Source organism: Chrysochloris asiatica, unplaced genomic scaffold (assembly GCF_000296735.1).
Source record: "Chrysochloris asiatica unplaced genomic scaffold, ChrAsi1.0 scaffold00006, whole genome shotgun sequence".
NCBI classification, from domain to species: domain Eukaryota; kingdom Metazoa; phylum Chordata; class Mammalia; order Afrosoricida; family Chrysochloridae; genus Chrysochloris; species Chrysochloris asiatica.
In genome coordinates, this window is record NW_006408524.1 from 943,619 (window position 1) to 969,120 (window position 25,502).

Sequence of the window (25,502 nt, forward strand, 5' to 3'; positions counted from 1 at the left end):
CGGGTTTTTATATCCGGAAATCATAATGCAAAAAATAAGGGTTCGCCCTCAAAAGGCTAGCGTGAAGGACGTTCTGAAGAGAGAAGGGTTAAGAGAAAAAAAGGTCGCGGCGCCTCCCAAGCCCTCGGGACCTGGCAGGGAGGAGGATTTTTCCAGTTCTTAGAAATTAAGCCCCTGAGCTCTGCGCTTTTGAGACAACATATTAGATAAACCTAGGCTGGGTCTTCCCATCTCCAAATAATATTAATAATAAAAAATCCGCGCTTTGATCTAATAATGTTTTGGAAAAAGTTTTACCCAATTTTTTCAGTGATGACTTATGGAGGGGGTAGCGTCTGGGAACATTGACCATATAACCCCAGCGGTTTGCTGGGCTGTGGGGAAGAGAAAGTTAAATGGCAAAGGCTGGAGAACAAGGGGATATTGTTTCTGTAATAATCAAGACAGAGCCTTGCTACTTAAGTGATATCCAGTAATAATGCAAGAACTGGGATGGCAACGTAGATAAGCACGGGACTGCTAACTGCAAGGTGGACAGTTCAAATCCACCAGTTGCTCCTTAGAAACCATCTACAGGGTCGCTTTGAGTTGGAACCTAACAATGCAAGAAGCACTAGGGATGCTAATCAAAAGGTCCACGGTTCCAACCCACCAACCTTTACATCGGATAAAGATATGACAGTCTGCCTTGTAAACCCTATGGGGCAGTTGTGCTGTGTCCAGTGAGGTCACTGAGTCACAACCTACTGGAAAGAAATTTTGTTGTTAAGTGCCATCGAGTTCATTCTGACCCATAGCGACGCTGTATAGGGTTTCCAAGGAGCAGCTGGTGAGCTTGAACCGCTGACCTTGTAGTTCAAACGACTTTGCAGTCTGACGCATTAACGCACAGCGCCACACCAGGACTCACTGGAAAGCCAAAGGTGTGGTTTTTCATTTAATTATTAATGTCAGCGGGAAAAATAGCAACACCAGAGATCATCCTTCCTCGGAGATCATCCTTCAGAAAGACGTTAATGGGAAAAGCATGGGCTGTATACTCAGGTCCAACTGTAACAATCGGGGTGAACTCTTAGTTCCCTTATCTGTAAAATGGGCTTTACCTACCTTACACAGCTGTTCAAGAGAAAGTATTTAACAAACGATACGTATTCTAGGACTCCTGGTGTGCTCTTTAAGATCAGCACTGGATTTTTAACCATTAAGGTCAGCACTTCAAACCCACCAGCTGCTCATCGGAAACCCTGTACAGGGTCGCTATGAGTAAGAACTGACTCCAAAGCATTTAACAAGAACAACTTCCATTTATTTGTGTTTTGATGCGTTTTGTTTCTCCCGACGATTCTGCAGATAGGTAGTATTACCCAGGTATTACAGATTATAAACTGGAGACTCAGAAACATCCCTGAGGGTACAGAATTAGGGAAGGAGATCTGGTGGCACAGTGGCTCACACATTGGACTGCTAACTGCAAGGTCAGCAGTTTGGATCCACCAGTTGCTTTGTGGGAGAAAGATGGTTTCCTGCTCCCATAAAGATCTGTAGCTTCGGAAACCCTATACAGGATCGCCGGGAGTCAGAATCAGCTCGACAGCACACAACCATCACCACCACAGTTAGGAAACGGTCCAGTCTTGTTCCAAATCACGTACTCCTTCCACTTCTGATGCTCCAATGCATTACTGGAATGGGGAGGTGGGGATCCAGAATGATGGTAGGATGGGGGTGGCCTGGGTCTCTGTGGCTGGGAGCAGACCACTCCAGACTGGACCTGCAGCTGCCAAATATCTGGGGCTAAGTCCCCTGATACAGGGCCCCCATACCCCTGCTGGGGAGTTTGTGAAGGAGACAGATATGAAGTGGCTCTTACTCAGATAGGAGCCTCTTCACTCTCCATAATCAGAAAAGCCAGGCGTCACTTCTGTGCTCCGAAACCAGCGGTTCTACCTCTAACTCCATTTTGTACTTAAAGAACTTTAAAAAATGCCTGGTGCTCAGGGCCCACACAAGAAGGTCACTATGGGTCAGAACCAACTCCATGGCACTTTACAACAGCCAGAGTTGGCTGGCCTGCAGCACGAAAACACTGAAGGGGATTCCTCTGGGGCCACCAGTGTTTCCAGAGCAGAGTGCAGCCTTGAGAACGATGTCTAAGTGGTGTGAGAAGGGAGGCAGGCAGGCACCTGTAATGGGCAGGAAGCTATCAAGAGCATCACCAGAGACTTTTACTGTGAACAGTTCCTCACAGTCCAGCCTCTAGGGAGGAGTGACGCCTGCCTTCTGCTGGCCAGTAGGGTTAGTTAGCCGAGAAGATCTAGCTGGCTTTCTTGACAAAGTATGAGTCATGCTAACTTTTAAGTTTTGTATATCCATGTCTTTTAGATTCATTTTCTCCTAATAACCAACCCATTCACCACAAAGATTCCCAGAGGCTCTCAGCTGTATTTTGGGAAACAATCCACCAACTGCTAGCATCCTGTGAGTTGAAGAAGAAAGGTGTCACACACAGGCTACCAAAGTCACTCTCAGCACGTTCACACTCTGAGTTCAGGCTTGTTCTCTCACCCCCATCCTCCCTCTGCTAAGGTGCAGGAAAAGGAGATGGTGCAGCAGGCAAAGGTTAGGCTCCTACCTGAAAATCCACCAAGTGTAATTATGGAACTCAGTTTGGGCCCACGTTTTGTTTTACTTAGAGACAGGGACCCTGGGGCAGTCCTCTATCAGACAAATTGTTGTTGTTAAGTGCCACCAAGTCAGTTCCAACCCCTAGCATCCTTGCATAGGGTTTCCGAGGAACAGCTAGTGAGCTTGTACCACTGACCTTGCAGTTCAAACTGACTTTGCAGTCCAGCGTATTAGCCCACAGTGCCACACCAGGACTCCATCAGACACAGGAAATGTCAGAACCCAAGAGGTCAAACCAGGGAGGAGTAGATAGTCAGGAATCTACAGGAAGGAAGGCCTCGTGGTAAACTGGCAAGTACCAGCTGCTCTCCCTTCTTTCTACAGTCTTCACCTGGACACAAGAATGAGTGAGTCACCTTGTCTCTCTCCAGGAGCTCTAACTGGTAGGATAGAAAATGAACAATTAAATGGTACAAAAATCTTCATGGGAGCTCATAAAAGGACCCATTATAATCCTCCTCAAATTGGGTGTCTAGAAGTGAGGCTGGCATCAGAGAGGTGGTGCTGAGAAAGAAATTGTGCACCAAGCCATAAAGAAGAGCAGGGTTCACCAAGGCCAAGGAAAGCAGAAGGCTGCTAGAAACTAGGAATACAGACGTGCAGAATGTGGGTGCTGGGGCTGAGAGGTGGAAAGTCAGGAAACCAGTTCAGATAATTGGGTCTCTGCAGTCCTGACTCATGGTGTTGAGGAAACCTCAGGAAGTTAGGAAAGGTTTACAGCTAACGTTTTTTCCTACTTACTCTGAAAACGACAATGGATTTTGTCTTTTCATGGGCTAGTTTACTATTTCTGAGGAACTTGAGATAGCTTTACATTGGTAAGGAGTTCTCATACCAGCCTTCTAAGTACTATGTTTCAGTAAATTGAAGGTAACATTGAATAGATGTGCCACTGTTTTATATATCATTAAGAAAAACGGCTGCAGATTAATTTGAAGATTGACTATGAGTCATAAATATGTCATATCACAACATGATGAAATACAATTAAAACCCAACTGTGCTCCTTAGAATTAATCAAACGTAGGAGAGTAGAGATAGGTGCAGTGGTGGGATGTTTCCTTGGTGTAAAAAAAGTAGTCAACACTGCTCATCGCTGACCTGCTGGTGCCAGTTCTACTCACAAGTGGTCTTCTCCAACACCAACCTTTGCTGGGGCACTCACTCTGGGGTAAACACTGTGAAGGCTCTTTCCTTTCCTAAGCAGGTACAAGTAAGAGGAACTAAGTCTTAGAGAAGTGAAGTAACTTTGCTCAAGGGTCATGTAGTTCCCACTGCCACTGAACTGATTCCAACTCATGTGTTGTTGTTAGGAGCCATGGAGTTGGTCCCAACTCACAGCAACTCTACGCACAATAGAACGAAAAACTACCGGATCCTGCACCATCCACACAATAGGTGTTACGCTTGAGCCCATTGCTGCTGCCATTGTGCCAATCCATCTTGTTGGGGATCTTCCTCTTTTTCGCTAACCTTCCACTTTACCGTGAGTCCTGACATGGCACTGTAGGATAAGTACTCAACCCTAAGGTTGGTTTGGACCACAAGGTCGTTACAAAGTCTTACCATCCTGGCTTCTAAGGTGCACTCCAGCTGTACTTCTTCCAGCACAGACCTGTTTGTTTCATGGTACTTTCAAAGCCACAATACTCTAATATCACAACTCAAATGTATCAATTCTATGGTATTGAAAATACCAGGACTTGGATCAGGCACACTTTAGTACTCAAACTAATACCTTTGCTCTTGAACACTTTAAAGACATCCTGTGCAGCAGATGTGCCTAATGCAATATGTTGCTTGATTTCTTGACTACTTCTTCCATGAATGTTGATTGTAGAGCCAAGCAAAATGAAGTCTTTGAAAACATCAATCGTTTCTCTATTTATCATGGTATTTATTGGTCCAATTGTCAGGATTTTTGTTTTCTTTACATTAAGGTTCACTCCATATCTGCAGTCTTTGATCTTCATCAGTAAGTATTTTAAGCCTTCTTCAATTTCTGCAAGCAAAGTTTTATCTGCATACCGCAGGTTGTTACTAAGTCTTCCTCCATTCCTGATGCCATGTTCTTCTTCATCTAGTCCAGCGTTGGACTGTTTACTCAGCATACAGATTGAATAAGTACAGTCAAAGAATACAACCTGTTTACCAACAGGTTCCTCAAGCACAATGAAATGTTCTGGAATACCAATTCTTTACAATATTATCCATAGTTTATTATGAGCCACAGAGTTAAAAGCCTTCACATAGTCAATAAAGCACAAGTGAACATCTTTCTAGCATTCTCTGCTTTCAGCCAAATTCCATCTGATATCAATAATGATTTTCCTAGTCCTCTTCTGAATCTTACTTGAAATTCTGGCAGTTCTCAGCCATTTTAAAATTATCTTTAGCAAAATTGTACTTGAATGTGCTATTATTGATACTGTTAGATGATTTCTGCATTCTATTGGGCCACCTCTCTTTGGAATGGGCACAGATACAGATCTCTTCCAATTAGTTGGCAAGGTAGCTGTCTTTCAAATGTCTTGGCAAAGATGAGTGCCTCAAGTGCCGCATCAGTTTATTGAAAGATGTTTATTTTTATTCCATCAATTCTTGGAGCCTTGGTTTTTTGCCAGTGCCTTCAGTGCAGCTTGGACTTACTTCTTTCTTCAGTAACAGTGGCTCTTGATCATATGCTACCTCTTAAAATGATTGAACGTCAACTTTTTTTGTTTAAGTTTTCACTGTGAATTGAGTGGTAGTTTACATGGGAGAACATTGGTTTTACACTCATCGTTTCATTGCAATGATTACAATCTCCTCCATGCATCATCATTCAACAGTATTTGCTTGTTTTGTTTTGGGGAGGAGAATGTACACAAAAACACTTAGGAATATATAATCATTTAAACAACCAAAGGGCACATTCTGAAAGTCTGGCCTCCTGGCTGCCAGCATCCAGTCCCTCTCTTTCCATGAATCTAGAGTCCTCAGCTGCTCCCTCTCTCTATGTCCCCATCTCTGGTGTCTCTGCTTCTCTGGATAGGGTCCCACGTTCTGCTCGTGCTCTTCTCCTAGGGTCCTCTGTTTCTGGGCTGTAAGATTAACTACTCCCCTGTTTTCGTTACAAAAACTTCTACCTTTACAATTGTAACAGTCACAATTAGTCATGGTAACAATCACTCACTATTGAATCATAAGAATCTTATTCCCATAGCTTTTCATCTAGACAAAATGAAAACTATTCTGTGGGGACTCTATTTTCCCCCACACACTCTGAAACTAAAGTCCCTCTTGAAAACTTGTAAGCTAGTTAGTCACTTCGTGCCTTTATGGCCTCTCTGACCCCACATTTAGGTAGCCAATGTCTAAGCTGCCCGTCCCTATCTACCCTATATACAGAGGGGATACGATTGATCCTTGATGTGAAGACTCCTTTCCTCAACCATTTGTTTTTGGTACAGTGACTGTGTATACCTTCCATCTTCTTTTGATGCTTTCTGCATCATTTAATATTTTGCCTATATAATCCTTCAGTATTATTGCAAGTCAAGGTTTGAATTTTCCTTCAGTTCTTTCAGCTTGAAAAATACTGAGCTGCTCTTTCCTTTTGGTTTTCTACCAGGTCTTTGGACATTTGATTGTAATACCTCACTTTGTCTTCTTAAGCTGCCCTTCTGTTCAGCTCTTTAACGTCCTCCTTTCTTCCACTCACTTTAGCATGTCTATGCTGGAAAGCAAATTTCAGAGTCTCTTCTGACATCCATTTTGGTCTTTTCTGTCTGTTAAATGATCTTTTGCTTTCTACCGGTATGATGTTCTTGATGTCATCCCACAGCTCTTCTGGTCTTCAGCCATTAGTGTCTAATGCATTAAATCTGACCTTTAGATTGTATCTAATTTCAGGAGGGGTATGTTCAAGTTCATATTTTGGCTTTCCTGAACTATATAAAAATGTTTTCACCTTCAGCCTGAACTTGCGTATGAGCAATTGATGGTCTGTTCCACAGTCTGCCCCTGGCCTTGTTTTAGCTGATAGTGAGCTTTTCAACCGTCTCTTCCCACAGATATAGTCTATTTGATTTCTGTGTATTCCATCTGGTGAGGTCCATGTGTAAGTTGCGGTTGTTGTTAAGTGCTATTGAGTCAGTACCAACTCATAGCGACCCTGATAGGGTTTCCGAGGACCAGCTAGAGAGTTCAAATCACCAACCTTGCAGTCAGTTCAAACTGACCTTTGCAGTCTAGGGATTATTATGTTGTTTAAAATAAGGTACTTGCAATTAATAAGTCATCGATCTTGCATAATTGTATGCACTCTCCAGTTGCTAAGTCTGATCTAAGGAATATAACAAATACAACAGGCGCTTCCAGTCATGACCTGGGGGCAGTGGAGTCCTGAAATACAAAGGGAAGGGAGGTCCAAAGTCTAAGCAGCAAGGTTCAGATGTCTAAGGGGAGGCTTCCTAGAGCCTAGGGAGAAAGTTACAGTTGGGTTTCTAGGCTCAGTAAACTGACAGCTGGCCCTTGACATGTATTCCAACAGAAGAACCAACAGGGCAGGCAGGAACTGAATTTCTTGGCAGAGCTTCTGACTCAAATGGTGGCAGGTAGGCCACTGATGAGATTGAAGATGAAGGCTGGCCTCCAGGAAGTCAGATGAGAGGGTGGCACTGAAAAAGGCGAGGCTGGGGGTAAGGCTGGAAATGGGAAGTTTGGGCAAAGATAAGTGGACAATGCTGTGAAGTGTTATTGAGTCAGTTTGGACTCGGCGACCCTGGAGCGGCTAGTGGGTTTGAACCACCGACCTTGTGGTTAGGAGTCCATACAATGCCACACCAGAACTCCAAGTGGTTAGTAGTCAGAGCAGTTCTAGTGAGGAGTCGTGAGTACTGGCTGTGATCTGGGGTGAGCTGCTTCATTGTTCCAGATCTCATGGGAAATGATGGAATGTTCTAGAGTTACTGTAAAGGTATTTACATACACACACACATAAACAACCTCAGTTCTGCTAAGAATGGAGCGAGACTCAAGGGGAATACATGAGCAGGCATGTGGTCTTGCTGGTGACCACGTTGGTCTACCGATAAGGGGCAGTGGGGAAAAAACAGCAATGAAGTTGTGAGCTAAGTCCGACCACATTCAATAGACTCCTGTCATCCTGGATTGAGACCTGGTTGGACACCAGTATAGCGAGACCTGGGGACTCCTGAGTTCAGGGATAGGGACATGGCCACAGAGGTCTAAAGTAGAGAGTGAAGCGTCCAGCTGATATGAAGTGAGGGGAGCTAACCCATACTTGCAGATAGTACTCTTTGACCTGCTTCAGTGGCTGGATGATCAGAACTCAACTAGAGGAAGAAAGTAGAGAGGGGAAAAGAATTGTTGTTAAGTGCCGTTGAGTGGGTTCCGACTCATAGCAATCCTGCATAAGGTTTCTAAGGAGCCGCTGGTGAGCTTGAACCATGGACCTTGCAGTTCAAACGGCTTTGCAGTCTGGCACATTAACCCATAGCGCCACACCAGGACTCTGCTACAATTGATGAACTTGACCCATACTTATGGATGTAATAGCTTAAAAGAGGGAACAAATCTTTACAGCAAGGGTCATTCACACCCCCTCAGCACATAGGGTTGACAGGAATGGGCAACTTAGACACTGGCTACCCAAAATGGGGCTAGGGGACCTACAAAGACATGAAATGACTGGCTTACAAGATTTTAAGAGGGAGCCTAGTTTCAGAGGATACAGGGAAAGGTAGAATTTCCACTGAATGGTTTTCAATCTGTCTGGACGGGGCTAGTGAAAGGAGATGGGGATAAGACTGTGGTTCAATAGTGAGTAATTGTTATCAGGACTGACCATGAGAGTTGCAAATGTAAAGGTAGACATTTTGTACCAAATAGAAGGGAATGGTTGATCTTTCAGCCCAGGAGTGGAGGACCCTGGGACCATATAGGGAGAAGAGTGGAGTATGGGACCCTATCCAGAGAAGCAGCGACACCAGAGATGGAGGCAGAGACGATGGCATGGAGAGATGGAGTGGCTGGGGACTCCAGACTCAGGGAGGGAGAGGGTATGTGTGTTGACAGCCAGGGGGCAGGCTTGTGGGGTGTGCCCTTTGGTTGTTTGGGTGGTTATATATTCCTGAGTGCTTTGGTGTACATCCCCCCACCCGCCCCACCTCCCAAAAAAACACAGAGGGAATGGAAGCAAATGCTGTTGAATGATGATGCATGGAGGGGATTGTAATCATTGCAATGAAATGACATACCATAGGATGAATGTAAAGCTGATGTTCTCCCATGTAAACTATCACTCAATTCATAGTAAAAACTTTTTTTAAAAAACCCCCAAACAAAAAAAAACTAATGCCTTGACAAAAATCAGAATGATAATTTGTTAGTTTACAAGAAATGTAACTTGGTCAACCAAGTTACAACCAAGCATGCTAATATGGCTCTCTCACCCTGTTATCCCCTGAGCCAGAGAGTTCACATTCTCGGTGACACCCATCTCTATGCCAGGAACTTGGGGTGCAAGCCCAGGCACTGAGAGGCATTGTGAAGCTGCAGGCATGAGACCTTCACTCAGTTCAGTTCCAAAGTCAGAAGGAGGCAAAAGACCAAGAATCTGGACTGGCAGGCCAGGCTGATGGACAGAGCTGGATAAAGGGCAGAGCTCCAAGAAGCTGAGCAATGTGGACCAACCATGACAACGTCAGGATGTCCTCAGAGTCTCGATCAGCCCTGGAAGGATAATGACAATGAAAAAAAAAAAAAAGAAGCCAGGGCCAAAGCCCTGAGTATGTCTGGACTACTTACTGTAAGGACCAAACTGACTTTACCTGATTTTGCCTACCTAGAGACTGCTTGACTTAACTCTAGTCAGGCTCAGGAAAACATTTTAAATAGACAAGGCCTCAGTTATTAGTTCCCTCCAGAGGCAAGGTCAATCTCCATTCTGTACATTAGCCTGAACACGTACTCTAGCTCCAAGAATATGATATATGTATAAATAGCCAGGCAGCTCAAGGCCAGAGGCCAGATGTTTTTCTTTACCCTAGCCTAAGAACAAAGACCACCAGTCCTGACCAATTAAACTGTAACATCTCATAGTTTGCCAATTGTTAACCAATCCAAAGATTGTAAAGCTGAGAAACCTGAGCTGTTTGAAAATTCTATAAAAACCCTGCAGACAATGAATTCGGGGCTCTTTCCCTATTCTGAAATGTCGGATAAGGTTAGAGACCTGGCTCGAGCTTGATTAAACAACCCTTATGTATTTGCATCGGTACACGGCTCCTGGGTGGTCTTTGGGGACCCTGAATTCTGGGCATAACATTACCAGGTTAGAGGAGCTCACCAGTAAGAGACTCTGGTCAGAGAGGAGTGGGCCACCAACAACTCCAAATGAACAATTTCCACATGCCAAGACCACTTCCACTTGAGTCTTCTGCCAGGATACCATAAACACTCAAGCTGAGAAACCACCTTGACCTATGTCGTTAAGGAATGTACCTGACCATTGTCTGGTTTTACCCTGATGATGCAGTTGTCTGTCATCAACTCAAAAAGCAGCTAGTTGAAATAAAGTCAAGAGGATTAGCAAGACATCTGTGGGCTTCAGTAACAAAATATTCTGAAGCCAAGCCAAAAGCTAGCTGAGCCAGCAGATCCCAGAGCTGGGGTCTGGCTGATGCATGGAGTCAAGAAGCAAACCCTACAAAGTAGATAAAGAGGAAACACTGAAAAATAAAAGATGAATCAAACATGGATCATACCTATAAGAAACCCCACAGCTTAGAGGGTAGAGGAGACAAACACAGGATTCCTATGTTGGAAGCTCAGTAACATGCTTTTAGGGGGTGGGGGTGGGGACTTAGCTTCCAAATTCAATGAAGTGGAGATGAGAAATGCGTTCTATGAAAATAGGTAGAGCGTTAAAGGGTTTGTGAAAGTGGTTGCTTCCGGTGGAGCTGGATAGAAGCGGCATGTTTGCTGGATTTAAAAATGGTGTCTAGGACGTGAACATGGGACATTTTAGCCAAAGGAATACAAACAGAGGCAAGAAGGTGAGAAATTTGGGAATTCTATGGGGAATACAAGAAGTTCTTCTGACCAGATTAGCAAACTGGTCCATGAGCCACACCTAGCCAATACCAGTTTTTTCTGGTCTGAAAGCTAAGAGTGGTTTTTATGTTTTTAAATCGTTGACCCCGGGGTTAGATAATGATTGTAGTTAGAAATATTGATGCAGGAGCAGCAAGGAGCCGTTGACGGATACTAGGTTATTTAACTTGAGAAAAGGTGTAGCAAAGCCTTAGAGGGTTTGTTCAGAGACGTCCTTCTCACCCTAACAGGGAGACCTGGGAATACGGAGTAGGGTGTGGTGCATTTCTGTCCATGCAAAGTTCTCAGACTGTGTCTGACCCTTGAATACAGCATCTTTACTGCTGGTGTCTATCGCCCTTTCAAACAGCCACACTGCATTTTAACTGCATCCCATTAAACCAGTTCAGGAGCATCAAGGTTCATCTGTCTCTGTCACTTTGAGCCTTTGTTGTTTGGGAGTCAAATCTGTATCAGTTTCCAGTCAAAACAGGCTTCAGAGGGGTACAGCAGGTCTTTTGGAAATGACCCTTCTCTGAAGTGGCCACCATTTCAGACACACCCTAATCACCCACCACCTCCTCCCCCGCCAAAGGCGCACACACACGGTCACTGCCTGAGTTCAGGGGCTGAGAAGGGCGGGGCTTGTCCATCACCACCACGGGTACACTCATTCACTTTCTCTCATTCAACAAACATTTATTAAAGTGCCTACAGTGTGCCAGGCACTGAGGGTACAGAGATGGAGACTACATAACCCTACCCTCAGGGGAGCTCACAGTCTAGGAGGAGGGGCAGGCATGTAAACAGGTAAATTACAATACGTTGTGTTGAATGTCATCAGAGAGGTGTAAACAAAGTGCTGGGGGGGGTGGCACAAAAGGGAGCAAGCAACTCTTCCTGGGAGGAGAGGGCAGGTGGGGTGTCAGAGAAGGCTTTATTTTGCAGTCAACACACAGTGCCTGGCCGTGCCTTGTGTGGTGCGCTGGCCCACACCCAACGGGGCAGGTCCTATCGCCCATACTTCTCTGGTGCTAGCAGAACCATGGCCCGACCCACCAAGAGCCCCCGGGACCAGTGGAAGAGAGGTCCACCTCTGTGTACTCAGGATGATGCCACCCAACTCTCTCCAGGGTATCCCCAGCTGCCAGGGCTAAAGGGATTGAGGGTAACTTCTCACCAAACAGCTGCAGGAAAGAAGTCAGCTGTGCAAGGGACCGGTCTTAGAGGAGTCTTGGTGGGGCTTAGAGCTAGAGGACCAACTCCCCGCTACCTCTTGGTACTCATTTGTGAAGCTACTTCCTTTCCAAACACTGCACAGGAGACCCCCAAGCCTGAGCTCTTATACCCTCCTTATGTTGGACCAGGTACCAGCCACTCTGTCCACAGGCCTCAATCCAGAGCTGGGGTGTCCCGGCCCTGGAAGGCACCCATACACAGACGCCCACTCCTGTTCACACAGGCCCCACATGGCAGGACCCCACAGCTGGACTGCTGAGCTCTCTGCACTCAGAGACGCCTCACCAGCTCAATGAGCTGTTGGATGTTTTTGTTTTGATTGGACAGACCATTCCTGATGTTTTCTAGCAGACATCTCTTCAATTCAAAAATGGCTTCACTGTACCCCAAGTTCACGGGAGCCATAGGGGGCACCCCATGCCACAGGCCAGGAATGTGCCAGACGTGCTGTTTCTCAGGGTCACCAAAGGCCACGTCAGCCAGTGTCCGCACACTGTCCCCTCGTGTTTCCCTGCAGGCGACAGCCAGGCCCCCATCACTCCGTGGCTCTGGGCACTGACGCCCATCTCTCAGCTGGGGACCGGGGACAGATGAGCCGTGAAGGTTCTGATACACAAACTGATAGCTGGGAGCATGGCCCGTGGTCTCCAGCCTCAGGAAGGCATGCAGGAGAGCCAGCGGAACAGCCCTTGTTTCTGCTAAGCTGACCACAGTGACGTTGCTCAGGCCCATAATGAGAGTAGCCAGGGAGGCCTCCAGCTCAAACCTCTCCCCCGCCGCGGTCAAGGCCCCACCAATCCACCCCCCTGAGTCTATCACTAGGATGTGGTCGCAGCCCAGGTCCTGGCTGAAACCCTCGGCCACTTCCACAAGCTGCATGAAGGCTCCTCGAGGGTTGCTGCTCTTCCCAGTGGCAAACCGCAGCCCAAACATGGTGTTCAGCAGCGTGGACTTGCCCGTACCAGGTACCCCCAGAGCCGACAAGACCACTAGGCGTGACCTCCTGTCCAGCCGGGTGTGCAGTTCCTTCAGCAGCCCCGTGATCCAATGCAGAGGGACACTTAGGCTGCCCCCATCCACTAACTCCAGGGGGAGCCCCCTGAAAAGCAGCTCCAAGGCCAGGCTTGGGAAGTGGGCAAACCGCCTCTGGCCTGTGGACAACTTGCCCGCTTCAACCAGGCAGCTTTCAGCTTCATAGAACTGGCCCATTTCCCGCAGGAAGTGTCCCACTCCCAAGGGATCAGGCCAGAGGGGCTCTGTGGGGTCCAGGGCCCCACAGTGCTTGGCCCTCAGGCTAAGCAGAGTCTCTGGAGGTGGCCTCAGCCTCTGCTGGGCCAGGCGCGCCAGGCCCAGCTCCATCCACTTCAGGAAGTACTGCTTCTCCCCGGGCGAGGGGCAGCTGATGCCCCTGACAAACTCCTGCAGCCCCCAGGCGGGGTCCAGGCTGTTTTGCTGAGCTCGCAGCTCCAGCAGCCGGCCCCTCAGCTCCGACCTGCTCTTGTCGGGCGGGTCTGCAGCCCACCGCAGCTGGCAGAGCTCCTTCTCCACCTGAGCCACCTTCCTCCAGGGCTCTCCTTGCAGCCGCAGCTCCTCTCTCTTGTAGGCCTCAGGGTCTCTGATCTTCCTGGTGATCTTCTCCATGCGCTCTTTGGCCTTCTGACACTCCTCACAGTCCTCATCGACTCTGAGGCCCAGCTTGCGGGCCGCATTGGCCATGTCTTCCACTGACACCCTCCTGCAGGGAGACCTCACCACGCAGCGCACGATGGACCGCAGCCTCCGTACAAAGCTCTCGCTGTCTGTGCTGCTGACCTTCACGAGGACATGTGAGTAGTCGATTTTTAGCACAGGGATTAATTTATTCAGGAATCGAAGGTTTGTGTTCCGCTTGCCCCGGTAGGGGCTCAGGATAAAATAGTATTTCGTGTTTGACTCCTTCATAGAGAACAGCAGTTTGTACTCCTTCTTACTGATGTTGTCAGTCATTATGAACACGGCAGAGGAGATGTCTGCCAACAGCTTAAACTGGAGCCAATGAGACCCAATGTCACCTCTCAGGTTTAGGAAGGCCACAGGCTCTGGGAAAATGTCCACATCCTCCCTGCCGCTTGGGAAAAACCAGGAGACTTCCACAAGCCCATCTGCGATTTCCCGGGGACTGGCACCCAAGTTCAGGTCTCGGTGCCAAAAGCAATCCCGTGGTCTATGGCCCGGGCTGAGGATAGCATTGAGAAGCTGCGACTTGGAGTTGCTGCTCACCTCCATGCGCACAAAGGCAAAAGTCGGCATCCTGGGGAGGGTCACGCTGTCCTCTCTGAAGTTCCCCGGCCCCCTCAGGGGCTGCGACCACCATGTCCTCACGAGGCCCCTCAGGGCCCACAGCAGGAACATGTGGTAGTGGTTTTCCGAGTCGGGCAACACAAGGGGGAGTGCAAACTGGCAGAGGAACATTTTCAACAGGATGTCCTGTTGTAGGAAGCTGTCTGAGGACAGCAGAAGGGCACAGAGGAGGTCCAGAGGGTTCACAGGTGTGTCCGGGGTGGGCAGCTCCGAGAAGGAGTAGATGTCGGCAGCGACGTCGTCAGTCATGTCCCAGTAAAGGACCTCCTCCTCCATCTGGCTCTCCTTCTCCCCAGGCCGGGCGTCTGGGGGTGCATCCAGCACCATGGTGGTGTTTCTGGCCTCGGCGTTGAGGGCCTGCAGCTTTCTTAGGAAATTCCAAGGCAAATCTTTGGGTACCTGAGGAGCCCAGTTCTTCATGCTATCAAAACTGATCTGCAGAGAGTCTTGGAGGCTGAGTTTCTGGGTCTGGTATGTCTCTAGTCCCAGAAGGGACAGCATTTCTTGCAGCCGGCTTCTCTCCACTGTAGAAAGAAGTGAATATGTAAGTGCCCACACTGAACCCCCATATCAGCAAAGAGCTGATAACCAGCCCAAGAGGGGGGCTCCCACAGCCTCAGCTCAGGAAGAAACGCAGAGGAGGGAGACTGCTCTGGACCCTGACAATGGAGGTAAAACAGGTCCAGCCCAAGTGCCACGCCCAACCGGAGATACCATGGCATCACAAACAGAAAGAAGAAAGAGGAAGCTGTTGGCCATGCTTGAGAACTGGGAGATTTCATATAAAAATCTGATTTCTGGTTTCTCTTGGAAAACAGAGCGTCAATTGAACTGGCTTGTAAAAGCAGCAGATTCCAGTGTATGGGGTATGAAGCCTCATCTCGCAGGCCCCACCTCGCTCCCTCTGGTATCTTCCTAAGTCTAACAGTGGCTCCCAGCAGTGAGCACCCCACAAGCTATCACCACAACTTCAGGTTTACTGCATGATTTCCTAGTTGACATTCATTTCCCTTTTATAAATAAATTGGAGGTTTATAAAAGAAAACTGAAAAGGAAGACACTACTAGGCCTGTGGTTGGGTGCAGAGTCAATTCTGACTCATTCAATTAGTAACCCGATAAGACAGAGGAGAATGGCCCAAAGGGTTTCCTAGACTAAAATCCTTATGGGAACTAATGGCCAGGTAGGTCTTAACTCCTATGGAGCCACTGATGGGTTCACACTGTCAACCTTTTGGTGAGCAACCAGCGCTTAACAATTGTGCCACAAGGGTTCCTTTTTACTAGATACAGATGATCAGAAATCACCACTAAGCCACTATTTTACAAATCTGACACCGATAACATAGTTTTAAATTTTTACTGTATTACAATTTTTGGTGCAGACTGTCAATAAGTCTGCATTGATTTGTGTAGATCATCAACTAGCACCCAATACAACAAAAAACCTTACAGCTGCTAAGTGCTTGGGACAGTCATGTTACTTCCAAGGGTGTCATTCCATCATTCTCATTTCCCTCCCTCTCTCAGTTCCTTACCAGTTTTCATAGTGCAGAGAATGGGTACACTTTAAATGTGGTGGTAGTGACGATTGTGTGCCATGGAGTCGGTTCTGACTCATAGCGACCCAGTACAGGGTTTCTGAGACTATAAATCTTGGCAGGAGCAGAAAGCTTCATCTTTCTCCTGCAGAATGGCTGGTAGTTTCGAACTGCTGACGTTGAGGTTAGCAACTCGACTCATAAACACTATGCTACAAGAGCTCCTGACACTTTAAAAATGTAAGTAAGTACACAAAATAAAGAACTACAAGTTGCTTTGAGTCTCAGGCTTTTCTCCAGCAAGGAAGCCACATCGTGACCTGCCGCCTTAGATCTCACGAGAGGCCACGAGCATAAATAAGCACAAGGAAATCCACCTACTGCTGATGTCTTCCAAGGAGGTCAAGTTGTGGACTAAGTGACCAACAGGACTCACCACACTGGGACATGTGTATCACATTAGCTGGGCCCCCATTTACTGTCTAATGTCTCTTTTCTTGGACTCAGCTCTCCCCAAGGGACTTAGAGAGTTCCCAAGGCAGCGTGGCTGTAGTCCTACCCCTAGAGAAAGCAGGGCACTGGTAAGCGTTGTGCGAAAACCACAAGGAACTGTGTGGAAAGAGTCAGATTGCAGCAGAAATTCACACAGGTGCTGCTCAGCGTGTTGAGTTTTGCCTGAATGAAACCAGAAACATTGGTTTCTTATCCAGGCACAAAACAACTGTCCTTACTTTTCAGTCGAGAGCAATGGGACAAAGCTAGAGCAAACAAAACCTATTCACATATGTACTCATGCCCCGTGTGTGAGTCTGGCCAAGGCGATGGGCAATTCGGGGCCAAGGGCTTCTGATCTGCAAATGTCGCCATTGGGTCAGATGGCTACAAACTTGGTTGTGCATTAGAATCACTTTGGGAACTTGTAACTATGGGACCCTAAGAAAAAAACCTCCATTTTCTACCTAGGCTAAAGCACGTCCCCCTGTCTCAGGAATGTGCCTGGTCAGTTAGTACCAGACGGAGATGACCCCCTTCCTGTACGAGCCATAAAAGTAGAGATAAACTCTCCTGACAAACCCAAGGCTAGATAATATATGTCTTCCTTACCCTAATTAAACTGTCCTAGCATAACAAACATCCTCCTTATCCTAATGAAGCTATTCTAGCTATAGGTAGTGGCCAACCGAATTGTGTAATCCCGTACCTTACCAAGTGTAAACCAATCCTAGAGAAGTTAGGTAGAAGACCCCCGAATCTGTTTGTAAAAATCTATAAAAACCCCACTAACAGGGAGCTTGGGGCTCTTGCCCTAATCTGCTGCGTCGGATGTGGTTAGAGACCTGGCTCGAGCTTGAATAAACAACCCTTATGTATTTACATCGGTGACGGCTCCTGGGTGGTCATTGGGGACCCCGAACTCTGGGCATAACATAACGAATAAAAACTTCCTTGCCTGCATCTCTAAAGATGCTAATCTACAATGCCAGGCAGGGCCCAGTTATTCTACACTGTTAACAAATTCCCAAAGACTTTTATTTCAGATCCAGTATTGTTAATGATACAGAGAGGGTTCATAGACAAGGGCATCTTCGATCTGAGTGACCTAGCTGTCCTGCCTTCCCAGGTGATTCCAATCAACCCCACCAGCCTAGATAATAGAACCTGACGCTAAAACAGAGATGAAAACAATGGAATGAGAAAGAAAATGCCATACCTGTCAGGAAGTCATTGTCCTGAGTTTCATTGGAACCATCTATGGCAAGAGCAAAGGAAAAACAAAGTATCAATTGAATAATATGGATTTGTTTGACAAAAAGTAAGTTGTGCTATACTCAGAACCCTCCCTCTTTCTTACTAAGAAGCAACTTCCTACAATTGTTCAAAATACAAAATTTTACTTCTTTCTTTTTCACTTTATTCACTCCCTCTCTTCCCCTCACCCAATCTGTATTTAAATCCTGTAGTTTCTACCTCCATAATGAAACTCACCATCATCTCCCTCCATTTCTCTCCATTCCAAATCTGGAAGGAAAACAAAAAACAAACACACAAAAAGGCATACATATTTAGTTTCATTAACAAATTAGAACCTTCCCATCCCCCCCCCAAAAAAAAAGGGCTGGGGATTAAAAATAATAATAATAGTGCTATTATTGGCTTCAATTTTTTTCTATGTAATGCTTATTTTCCCCCAAAATAGGATATAAAGTAACAACAACTATATACAATATAATTATTTGCTCTAAGGTATACTCAGCTGCTAACAACAACAACAACAAATCAGCAATTCAAACGCACCAGCCACTACACAGGGACAAAGCTGTGGCAGTCTCTCTGGGTCAAGATTTACAGCCTTTGAAACCCTACGGGGCATTTCTACTCTGTGCTCTACGGTTACTAAGAATCAGAATTAGTGGGTTTTGGGTATATTTAAATAATTTACAAAATTTTGAGAAAATAAAATATACATAACTGGACAAAACTGAAATAATCTTTGATTTTAGAAATGTTTAAAACATAAGCTGGTAATAAATTTCTCGGCTTGATTTCAACCACCTCTTATGAACACAAGTAGGGGAAGAATTGTGATTTACAAATAAACTGTTAATTGTCAAAAGTCTCTAATATCCTATGTCCATCATCATTAATACTAATATTTTAATTACAGAATGTATGGTCGTGATGTGCCATGACATCGGTCCCGACTCATAGTGACCCTGCATAGGATTTCCAAGGCTGTAAATCTTTTACGGGAGCAGAAAGCTTCATCTTTCTCCCGCAGAACGGCTGGTAGTTTCGAACTGCTGACCTTGAGGTTAGCAGCCCGACTCGTAACCACAATGCTACTAGAGCTCCTGAATGTATAAAACAAAAAAACCCCAAACTCACTGCCATCAAGATACTGACTGATGGCACTCCAGTGCTTATAAAACCGCACCACCAGGCTCCTTCAGAATATCACATTGTTATTAGTGCCATTCAATCAGTTCTGACCCATAGCAACCCTGTATAGGGTTTCTGAGGAGCAGCTGGTGGTTTTGAACTGCTGACCTTTGAGTTAGCTAGCAGTCCAGTACTTATCCTTCCACACCAGGGCTCCACAGAATCTATGTTGCTGTTGTTGTTAAGTGCTGTTAAGTCGGTTCCAACCTATAGCGACCCTGTATAGGGTTTCCAAGGAGCAGTTGGTGAACTTGAACCACCAGCCTTGCAGTTCAAACCAACTTTGCAGTCCAGCGCATTAACCCACAGCGCCACACCAGGAGTCCATAGAATCTTGAGTCTATTTAAATACTTAACATTGGATGGAGAGCGGAAGACCTCAGAAACCCTATATACTTACTTACAAATCCACAATATAAATGATAAAACAAGTGGCTAAGACAGTAGGAGCAAGGCTTCTCTGTATATCTGTTTTCATTGTTTGACTTTTGACCTGAGTAAAAGAATTACCCATTCGAAAAGTTTGTAATTCAAGAAAGCATTCTAAAATTTTAAACAGCATTAAATATATATTTTAAAAAATAAGAAAGATAATAGATAGATGGCTTAACTCTACAGCTTGAGGAACTAGATGAAGAAGAGTAGACTAAGGCTATAAGAGATAAAATAATAATAAAGATCCGAGTAAAAATAAATGAAATGGAAACCAGGAAAACAGTAGAGTGAATCAACAAATCTAGAAGGTGATTCTCAGAATAGACCCAAAAAACTGACAAACTACTTGCTAGGCAGACAAAGAAACAAAGAGAGAAGCTACAAATAGCCCAATAAGAGATGAGAGTGGACACTTCACAATTGACCTGACTGAAGGAAAAGGGATTAGAATAGAATACCATGAATGAGTATACCACAACAAAACTGGTAACTTTGGTGAAATGGACAAGTTTTCCATATCCCTTGTGCAACCAGAAGAGACCTGACAAGACATTCTCATGACATACTTGCAGTTGAAGATTGTATTACTTCACTTTTACCAATGGCATGAACAGGTACAGATACGAAAAGTAATTTTCATTAGTGATTACCAGGAATGGGGTGAGTAGAGGAGGTTCACTCTCTAGATAGTTGTTAAGTGCCGTGGAATCAGTTCCAACCCATAGCAACCCTGTATATAGGGTTTCTGAGGAGCAGCTGGTGAGCTTGAACCGCCAATCTTGCTGTTCAAGCGGCTTTGCAGTCTGGCGCAGTAACCCACAGCGCCACACCAGGACTCTACATAGTAGACATGTGTTAATTTGTGATGGTAAAGATAATACCAAATGCTGGTGAAGTGCAAACAGTTTGGTGAAGGTAAATGATGTACTAAAAAGTAAACAAGAAAATGGGACTTCTTCACCATTGCTTTACCGTACATAATTTTAAAACAACAGCAAAAACAACCGAAAACATGTGTGTGAGTATATATGTCTATATAACAGCCCTGGTGGTACTGTGGGTAAAGCATCTGAGCTGCTAACCAAAAGGTCAGAACTCACCAGCTGCTCCATGAAAGAAAGATGAAGCAAACTGTCTCTAAAAACCTACAGGGTTGTTAGGAGTTGGGATCGAGCTGATGGTAGGAGGTTAGCTTTGCATTTTATATGTATGTTTGTAAGCAAATTATTTGGAGCGCTGGTGTGGCGCTGTGGGATAAAGCACTGGACGATAAGGCTGGTTTGAACCACAAGGTGGTGGTTCAAACTCACCAGCCACTCCTTGGAAACCCCACATAGGGTCTTTATGAGTCATTTGGCATTAACAACAGGCATATTATTTGACTTTGTCTTCTCAAGCTGCCCTTTGAAATGTTCGGTTCAGCTCTTGTACCTCCTCATTTCTTCCATTTGCTTTAGCATCTCTGCGCTGGAGAGCAAGTTTCAGAGTCTCTTCTGACATCCATTTAGGTCTCTGTCTCCATTCTTGCCCTTTTGCTTTCTTCCTGTATGATGTTCTTCATGCTATCCTACAGCTCTTTGGTCTTCAGTCATTAATGTCTAATACATCAAAACTGCTCTTGAGATGATTTCTAAATTCAGGTGAGATATATTCAAGGTCATATTTTGGCTCTCTTGAGTTTGTTTTAATTTTCTTCAGCTTCAGCCTGAACTTGCATATGATCAATTGGTGGTCTGTTCCACAGTCTGGCCCTGGCCTTGTTTTGGCTGACGATATGGAATTTTTCCACCGTCTCTTCCCACAGATACAATCAGTTTGATTTTTGGGTATTCCATCTGGTGAGGTCCATGTTATAGTTGTCTTTTATGTTATTTTAAAAAGGTATTTCCTTTGCAAGGAAAAAATCATTGGTCTTACAAAATTATATCATGTGATCTCCAGCATCGTTTCTATCACCAAGGCTGTATTTCCAACTATTGATCATTCCTCTTTGCATTCCAAATAATCAGTAATTATCAATACATCTTGATTGCATGCTTGTTCAAATTCAGAATGAAGAAGGTGGGAAATTTCTTCAACTTCACCACCACTAGTTTTAGTGGTTGATGTATAAACCTGAATAACAGTTGTATTAACTGGTCTTGTTGAAGGCACACGGATATTATCACAGATAGTGTTGTACTGCAAGACAGATCTTGAAATGTTCTTTTTCATGATGAATGTGACTCCATTCCTCTTCAATTTGTCATTCCCGACTTAGGAAACCATGTGGTTGTCCAGTTCAAAATGGCCAATACTAGTCCACTTCAGCTTGGTAATGCCTAGGAGGTAAAAGATCTGAATAGAAAATTTCAAAGGACAGCTAGAGAAGACAAAGTCAAATATTATAATGATATGTACAACAGTCCAGAGTTAGAAAACCAAAAAGGAAGAACATGCTCAGCATTTCTTAAGCTGAAAGAACTTAAGAAAAATATCAAGCCTTGACTTGAAATACTGAAGGATTCTATGGGCAGAATATTTGAATGATGCAAAAAGCATCAAAAGAAGATAGAAGGAATACACAGAGCCATTGTACCAAAAAGAAATGGTTGATGTTCAATCCTTTCAAGATGTAGCATATGATCAAGAGCCAATAAAACTGAAGGAAGAAGTCCAAGGTGCATTGAAGGCATTGGCAAAGAACAAGTCTCCGAAAATTGGTGGAATACAAATTTAAATCTTTCAACAAACTGATATGGCACTGGAGGCACTCACTCATCTATACCAAGAAATTTGGAAGACAGCTACCTGGCCAACTGATTGGAAGAGATCCATATTTGTACCCACTTGAAAGAAAGGTGACCCAACGGAATGCAGAAATCGTCAGACAGTATCTTTAATATCATATGCAAGTAAAATTTTGCTAAAGCTAATTCAAAAATGATTGCAAAAGGACATTAACAGGGAACTGCCAGAAGTTCAAGCTGGATTCAGATGAGGATGTGGAACGAGGGCTATCATTGATGACATCAGATGGATCTTGGCTAAAAGCAGAGAATGCCATAAAGATGTTTACCTGTGCTTTGACTAAGCAAAGGCTTTTGACTGTGTGGATTGTGACAAGCTATGGCAACATTGCAGAGAGTAAGCAGTATGGAACACTTAATTGTGCATGTGTGGACACTGTATATAGATCAAGAGGCAGTTGTTGCAACAAAACAAGGGAACACTGAATGGCTTAAAATTAGGAAAGATGTGCGCCAGGGTTGTATTCTTTCACCATACTGATCCAATTTGTATGCTGAGCAAGTATTTTGAGAATCTCGATTGTGTGAAGAAAAAACGTGACATCAGGATTTGAGTAAGACTTGTTAACAACCTGCGATATGTAAATGACATAACCTTGCTTGCTGAAAGCAGAGAGGACTTAAAATACTCACTGAAGATCAAAGACCACAGCTTTTGGTATAGGTTTCACCTCAATGTAAAGCAAACAAAAATTCTCACCACAGGACCAATAAACAACATCATGATAAATCATGAAAAGATTGAAATTGTGAAAGAGTTTATTTTCTATGATTACCCATCAACACTCATCATAGAAGCAGCAGTCAAGAATTCAAACAACGTATTCTATTATTGCAAATCTGCTGCATAAGACCTCTTTAAAGTGTTCAAAAGCAAAGGTGTCAGTTCGGCAACTAAGGTATGCCTGACAAAAACCATGGTATTTTCAGTAGCTTCATATGCACGTGAAAGTTTGTCAGTGAATAAGAAAGACCAGAGAAGAATTGATGCATTATGCTGTTGGAAGAGAATATTGAAACTAGCATGGATCTCCAAAAGAACAAACAAATCTGTATTAGAAGAAGTACAACCTGAATGCGCCTTAGAAGCCAGGATGACCAGACTTCGTCTCTTATACTTCAGACATATCATCAGGAGGGACTAGTCCCTGGAGAAGGCTATCATGCTTGGTAAAATGGAGGGTCAGAGAAGAGGAGGAAGACTCCCAATGAGATGGACTGGCACAGTGGCAGCAGCAGTGGGCTCAAGCATAGGGTTGGCGCAAGGCAGATCAACGTTTCATTAGGCTGCTATGAGCTAGTACCGACTCAATGGCACATAACAACAACAACAGGTATATTACGTGTATAGGCATGTATATGTTGTTGTTAAGTGCTGTCAAATCAGTTCTGACTCATTGTGACCCTATGTAGGGTTTTCCAGGAGCGGCTGTTGAGTTTGAACCATCGACACAGCTAGACAAAAGTGACTAGTCATGTACAAAGCCTGATCAATACCATTAAATGTCCATTTTTCTTCAGACACTTTGGAGGTTAAAAGGAAACCCAATCATGTAAAGTGTTGAAAGAACAGAACTGTGAACCCAGAACACTGTACCCAGTGAAACTATCCATCAAGAATGGTATCAGGGATTTGTTGAATGTAGAACTGATGATATGCCCTGTAAACTTTCTCTCAATTCACAATAAAAACTTAAAAAAAAAAAAAAAAAAAGACTGGTATCAGGGTTTCTCTGCTTCATAGACTGGACTAGGAGTATTCCTTCTTTATTTATCTTTTGAAAGAATTTAAACAGGATTTGTGTCAATTCTCTGTTTGGTAGAATTCCCCAGTGAACACATCAGGTCCAAAGCTTTTGTTGTTGTTGTTAAGTATCATCAAGTCAGTTCCGACCCATAGTGCCCCAATATAGGATTTTCAAGGAGCGGCTGGTGATCTTGAACCCCTAACCCTGCAGTTCAAAGCAACATTAGGGTTCAGTGCATTAACCCACAGCGCCAAACCAAGGCTCTTGTTGTTTGTTGTTGCTGTTAAGTGCCGTTAAGTCGGTTCCGACCCATAGTGACCCTGTGCAGGGTTTCTGATGCTGTAAATCTTTATGGGAGCAGAACGTCTCATCTTTCTCCCACGGAGCGGCTGGTAGTTTTGAACTGCTGACCTTGTGGTTTGCAGCCCGATTTGTAACCACTACGCTATCAGAGCTCCTTGTTTAGAGGTACGTTTTTTAAAAAAAAGAACTGATTTAACATCTTCACTTGCATGTGTTGAGAGTTTCTGTTTCTACTGGGTCCGTTTATAGACAGGTTGTGTGTTTCTTTAGGTAGGAATTTCTTCATGTAGTTACAGTATCTAGTTTGTTGGCATGCAGTAATTCATTGTATCCTGCCACATTCTGTCCATTCCCACTGAGTCAGTTATAATGGCTCCATTTTCATCCTTATTTCAGTCATTTGACAATAAGACAAGACATTTGCTCTTTGAAAGGATAAATAAAATCCACAAGCCACGGGTAAATGTAATAAGAGAAGATGCAAATAACACAAATAAGAAATTAAATGGGTGACGTTACAACAGAGCTAATGGAAATAAAAAGGACAAAAGCAGAATACTATGAAGAACTCTGGGGCTGACAGTATCCACTGCTTTTCATAAGGTTTTCAGTGACTACATATTTGGAAGTAATCTGTCTCTCCTTCTTCCTAGTCTGTCTTCATCTGGAAGCTCAGCTGAAACCTGTCCACCATGGGTGCCCTTGCTGGTAGTTAAAATACCCCTGGCATAGCTTCCAGAAGCACAGCCACAAGCAAACCACCACAGTATGACAAACTGACAGAGGAGTGAAGAACTCTGCTCCAAAAGATCTGACAACTGTGTTATAGTGAATTACATTTCTTCTTGTCATGCCTTTGTAACTCTCACCTGCGACTCTTGGCCTGGTAGGTCTGGGTAAGAGAAAGTGGGAGCAGATATTGACAGGGTCACCCGATTCAGCTGTGGAGATTCACAGAGTTCACTGTAATCGTAACAAGCTCAAATTCCAGCGTGGGTATAAAATGAGCTACCTCAGAAGCAGGAGGGGGGCTCACTACCAGCAAAGAAGGGCAACAAGTGGAGCATGCCCTTTGGAACTTGAGCTCCTTGCACACTGGGACTGCTGGACCCAGGGGCAGAAAGCTGTGGCTGACACAGGAGCCGTCGCAAAGCAGCGGCAGCAGGAGACCCAAGAACCGGAGCACGAGACTGAGCCCTGGGACTCCCTACCCATGTGGCAGATGAAGTTGAGTGACTGGGAAGGAGTCTTACTTGAGAGTGGGGGAGCTAGGTGTGCTAACAAGGAACTCTGGGAGCGTAGTGGTTACAAATCGGGCTGCTAACCTCAAGGTCAGCGTTCGAAAATACCAGGTGTTCCGCGGGAGAAAGATGAGGCATTCTG

At 44.9% G+C, this 25,502-nt stretch overlaps 1 protein-coding gene across 1 annotated transcript in view; it reads right to left on the minus strand.

Moving 5' to 3' along the window:
• Nucleotides 1-12,294: 12,294 nt before the first annotated feature.
• URGCP (upregulator of cell proliferation) overlaps nucleotides 12,295-25,502 on the minus strand; it is a 35,341-nt gene continuing 22,133 nt past the window's right edge. Inside the window, exons 2-4 of the mRNA XM_006832077.1 lie at nucleotides 17,873-17,923; nucleotides 17,616-17,654; nucleotides 12,295-14,888 (exon numbers count right to left, since the gene is read on the minus strand). Of these exons, the coding sequence (XP_006832140.1) occupies nucleotides 12,295-14,888; nucleotides 17,616-17,654; nucleotides 17,873-17,906 (2,667 nt within the window). The 5' untranslated portion in view covers nucleotides 17,907-17,923. The remainder of the gene's footprint in view (nucleotides 14,889-17,615; nucleotides 17,655-17,872; nucleotides 17,924-25,502) is intronic.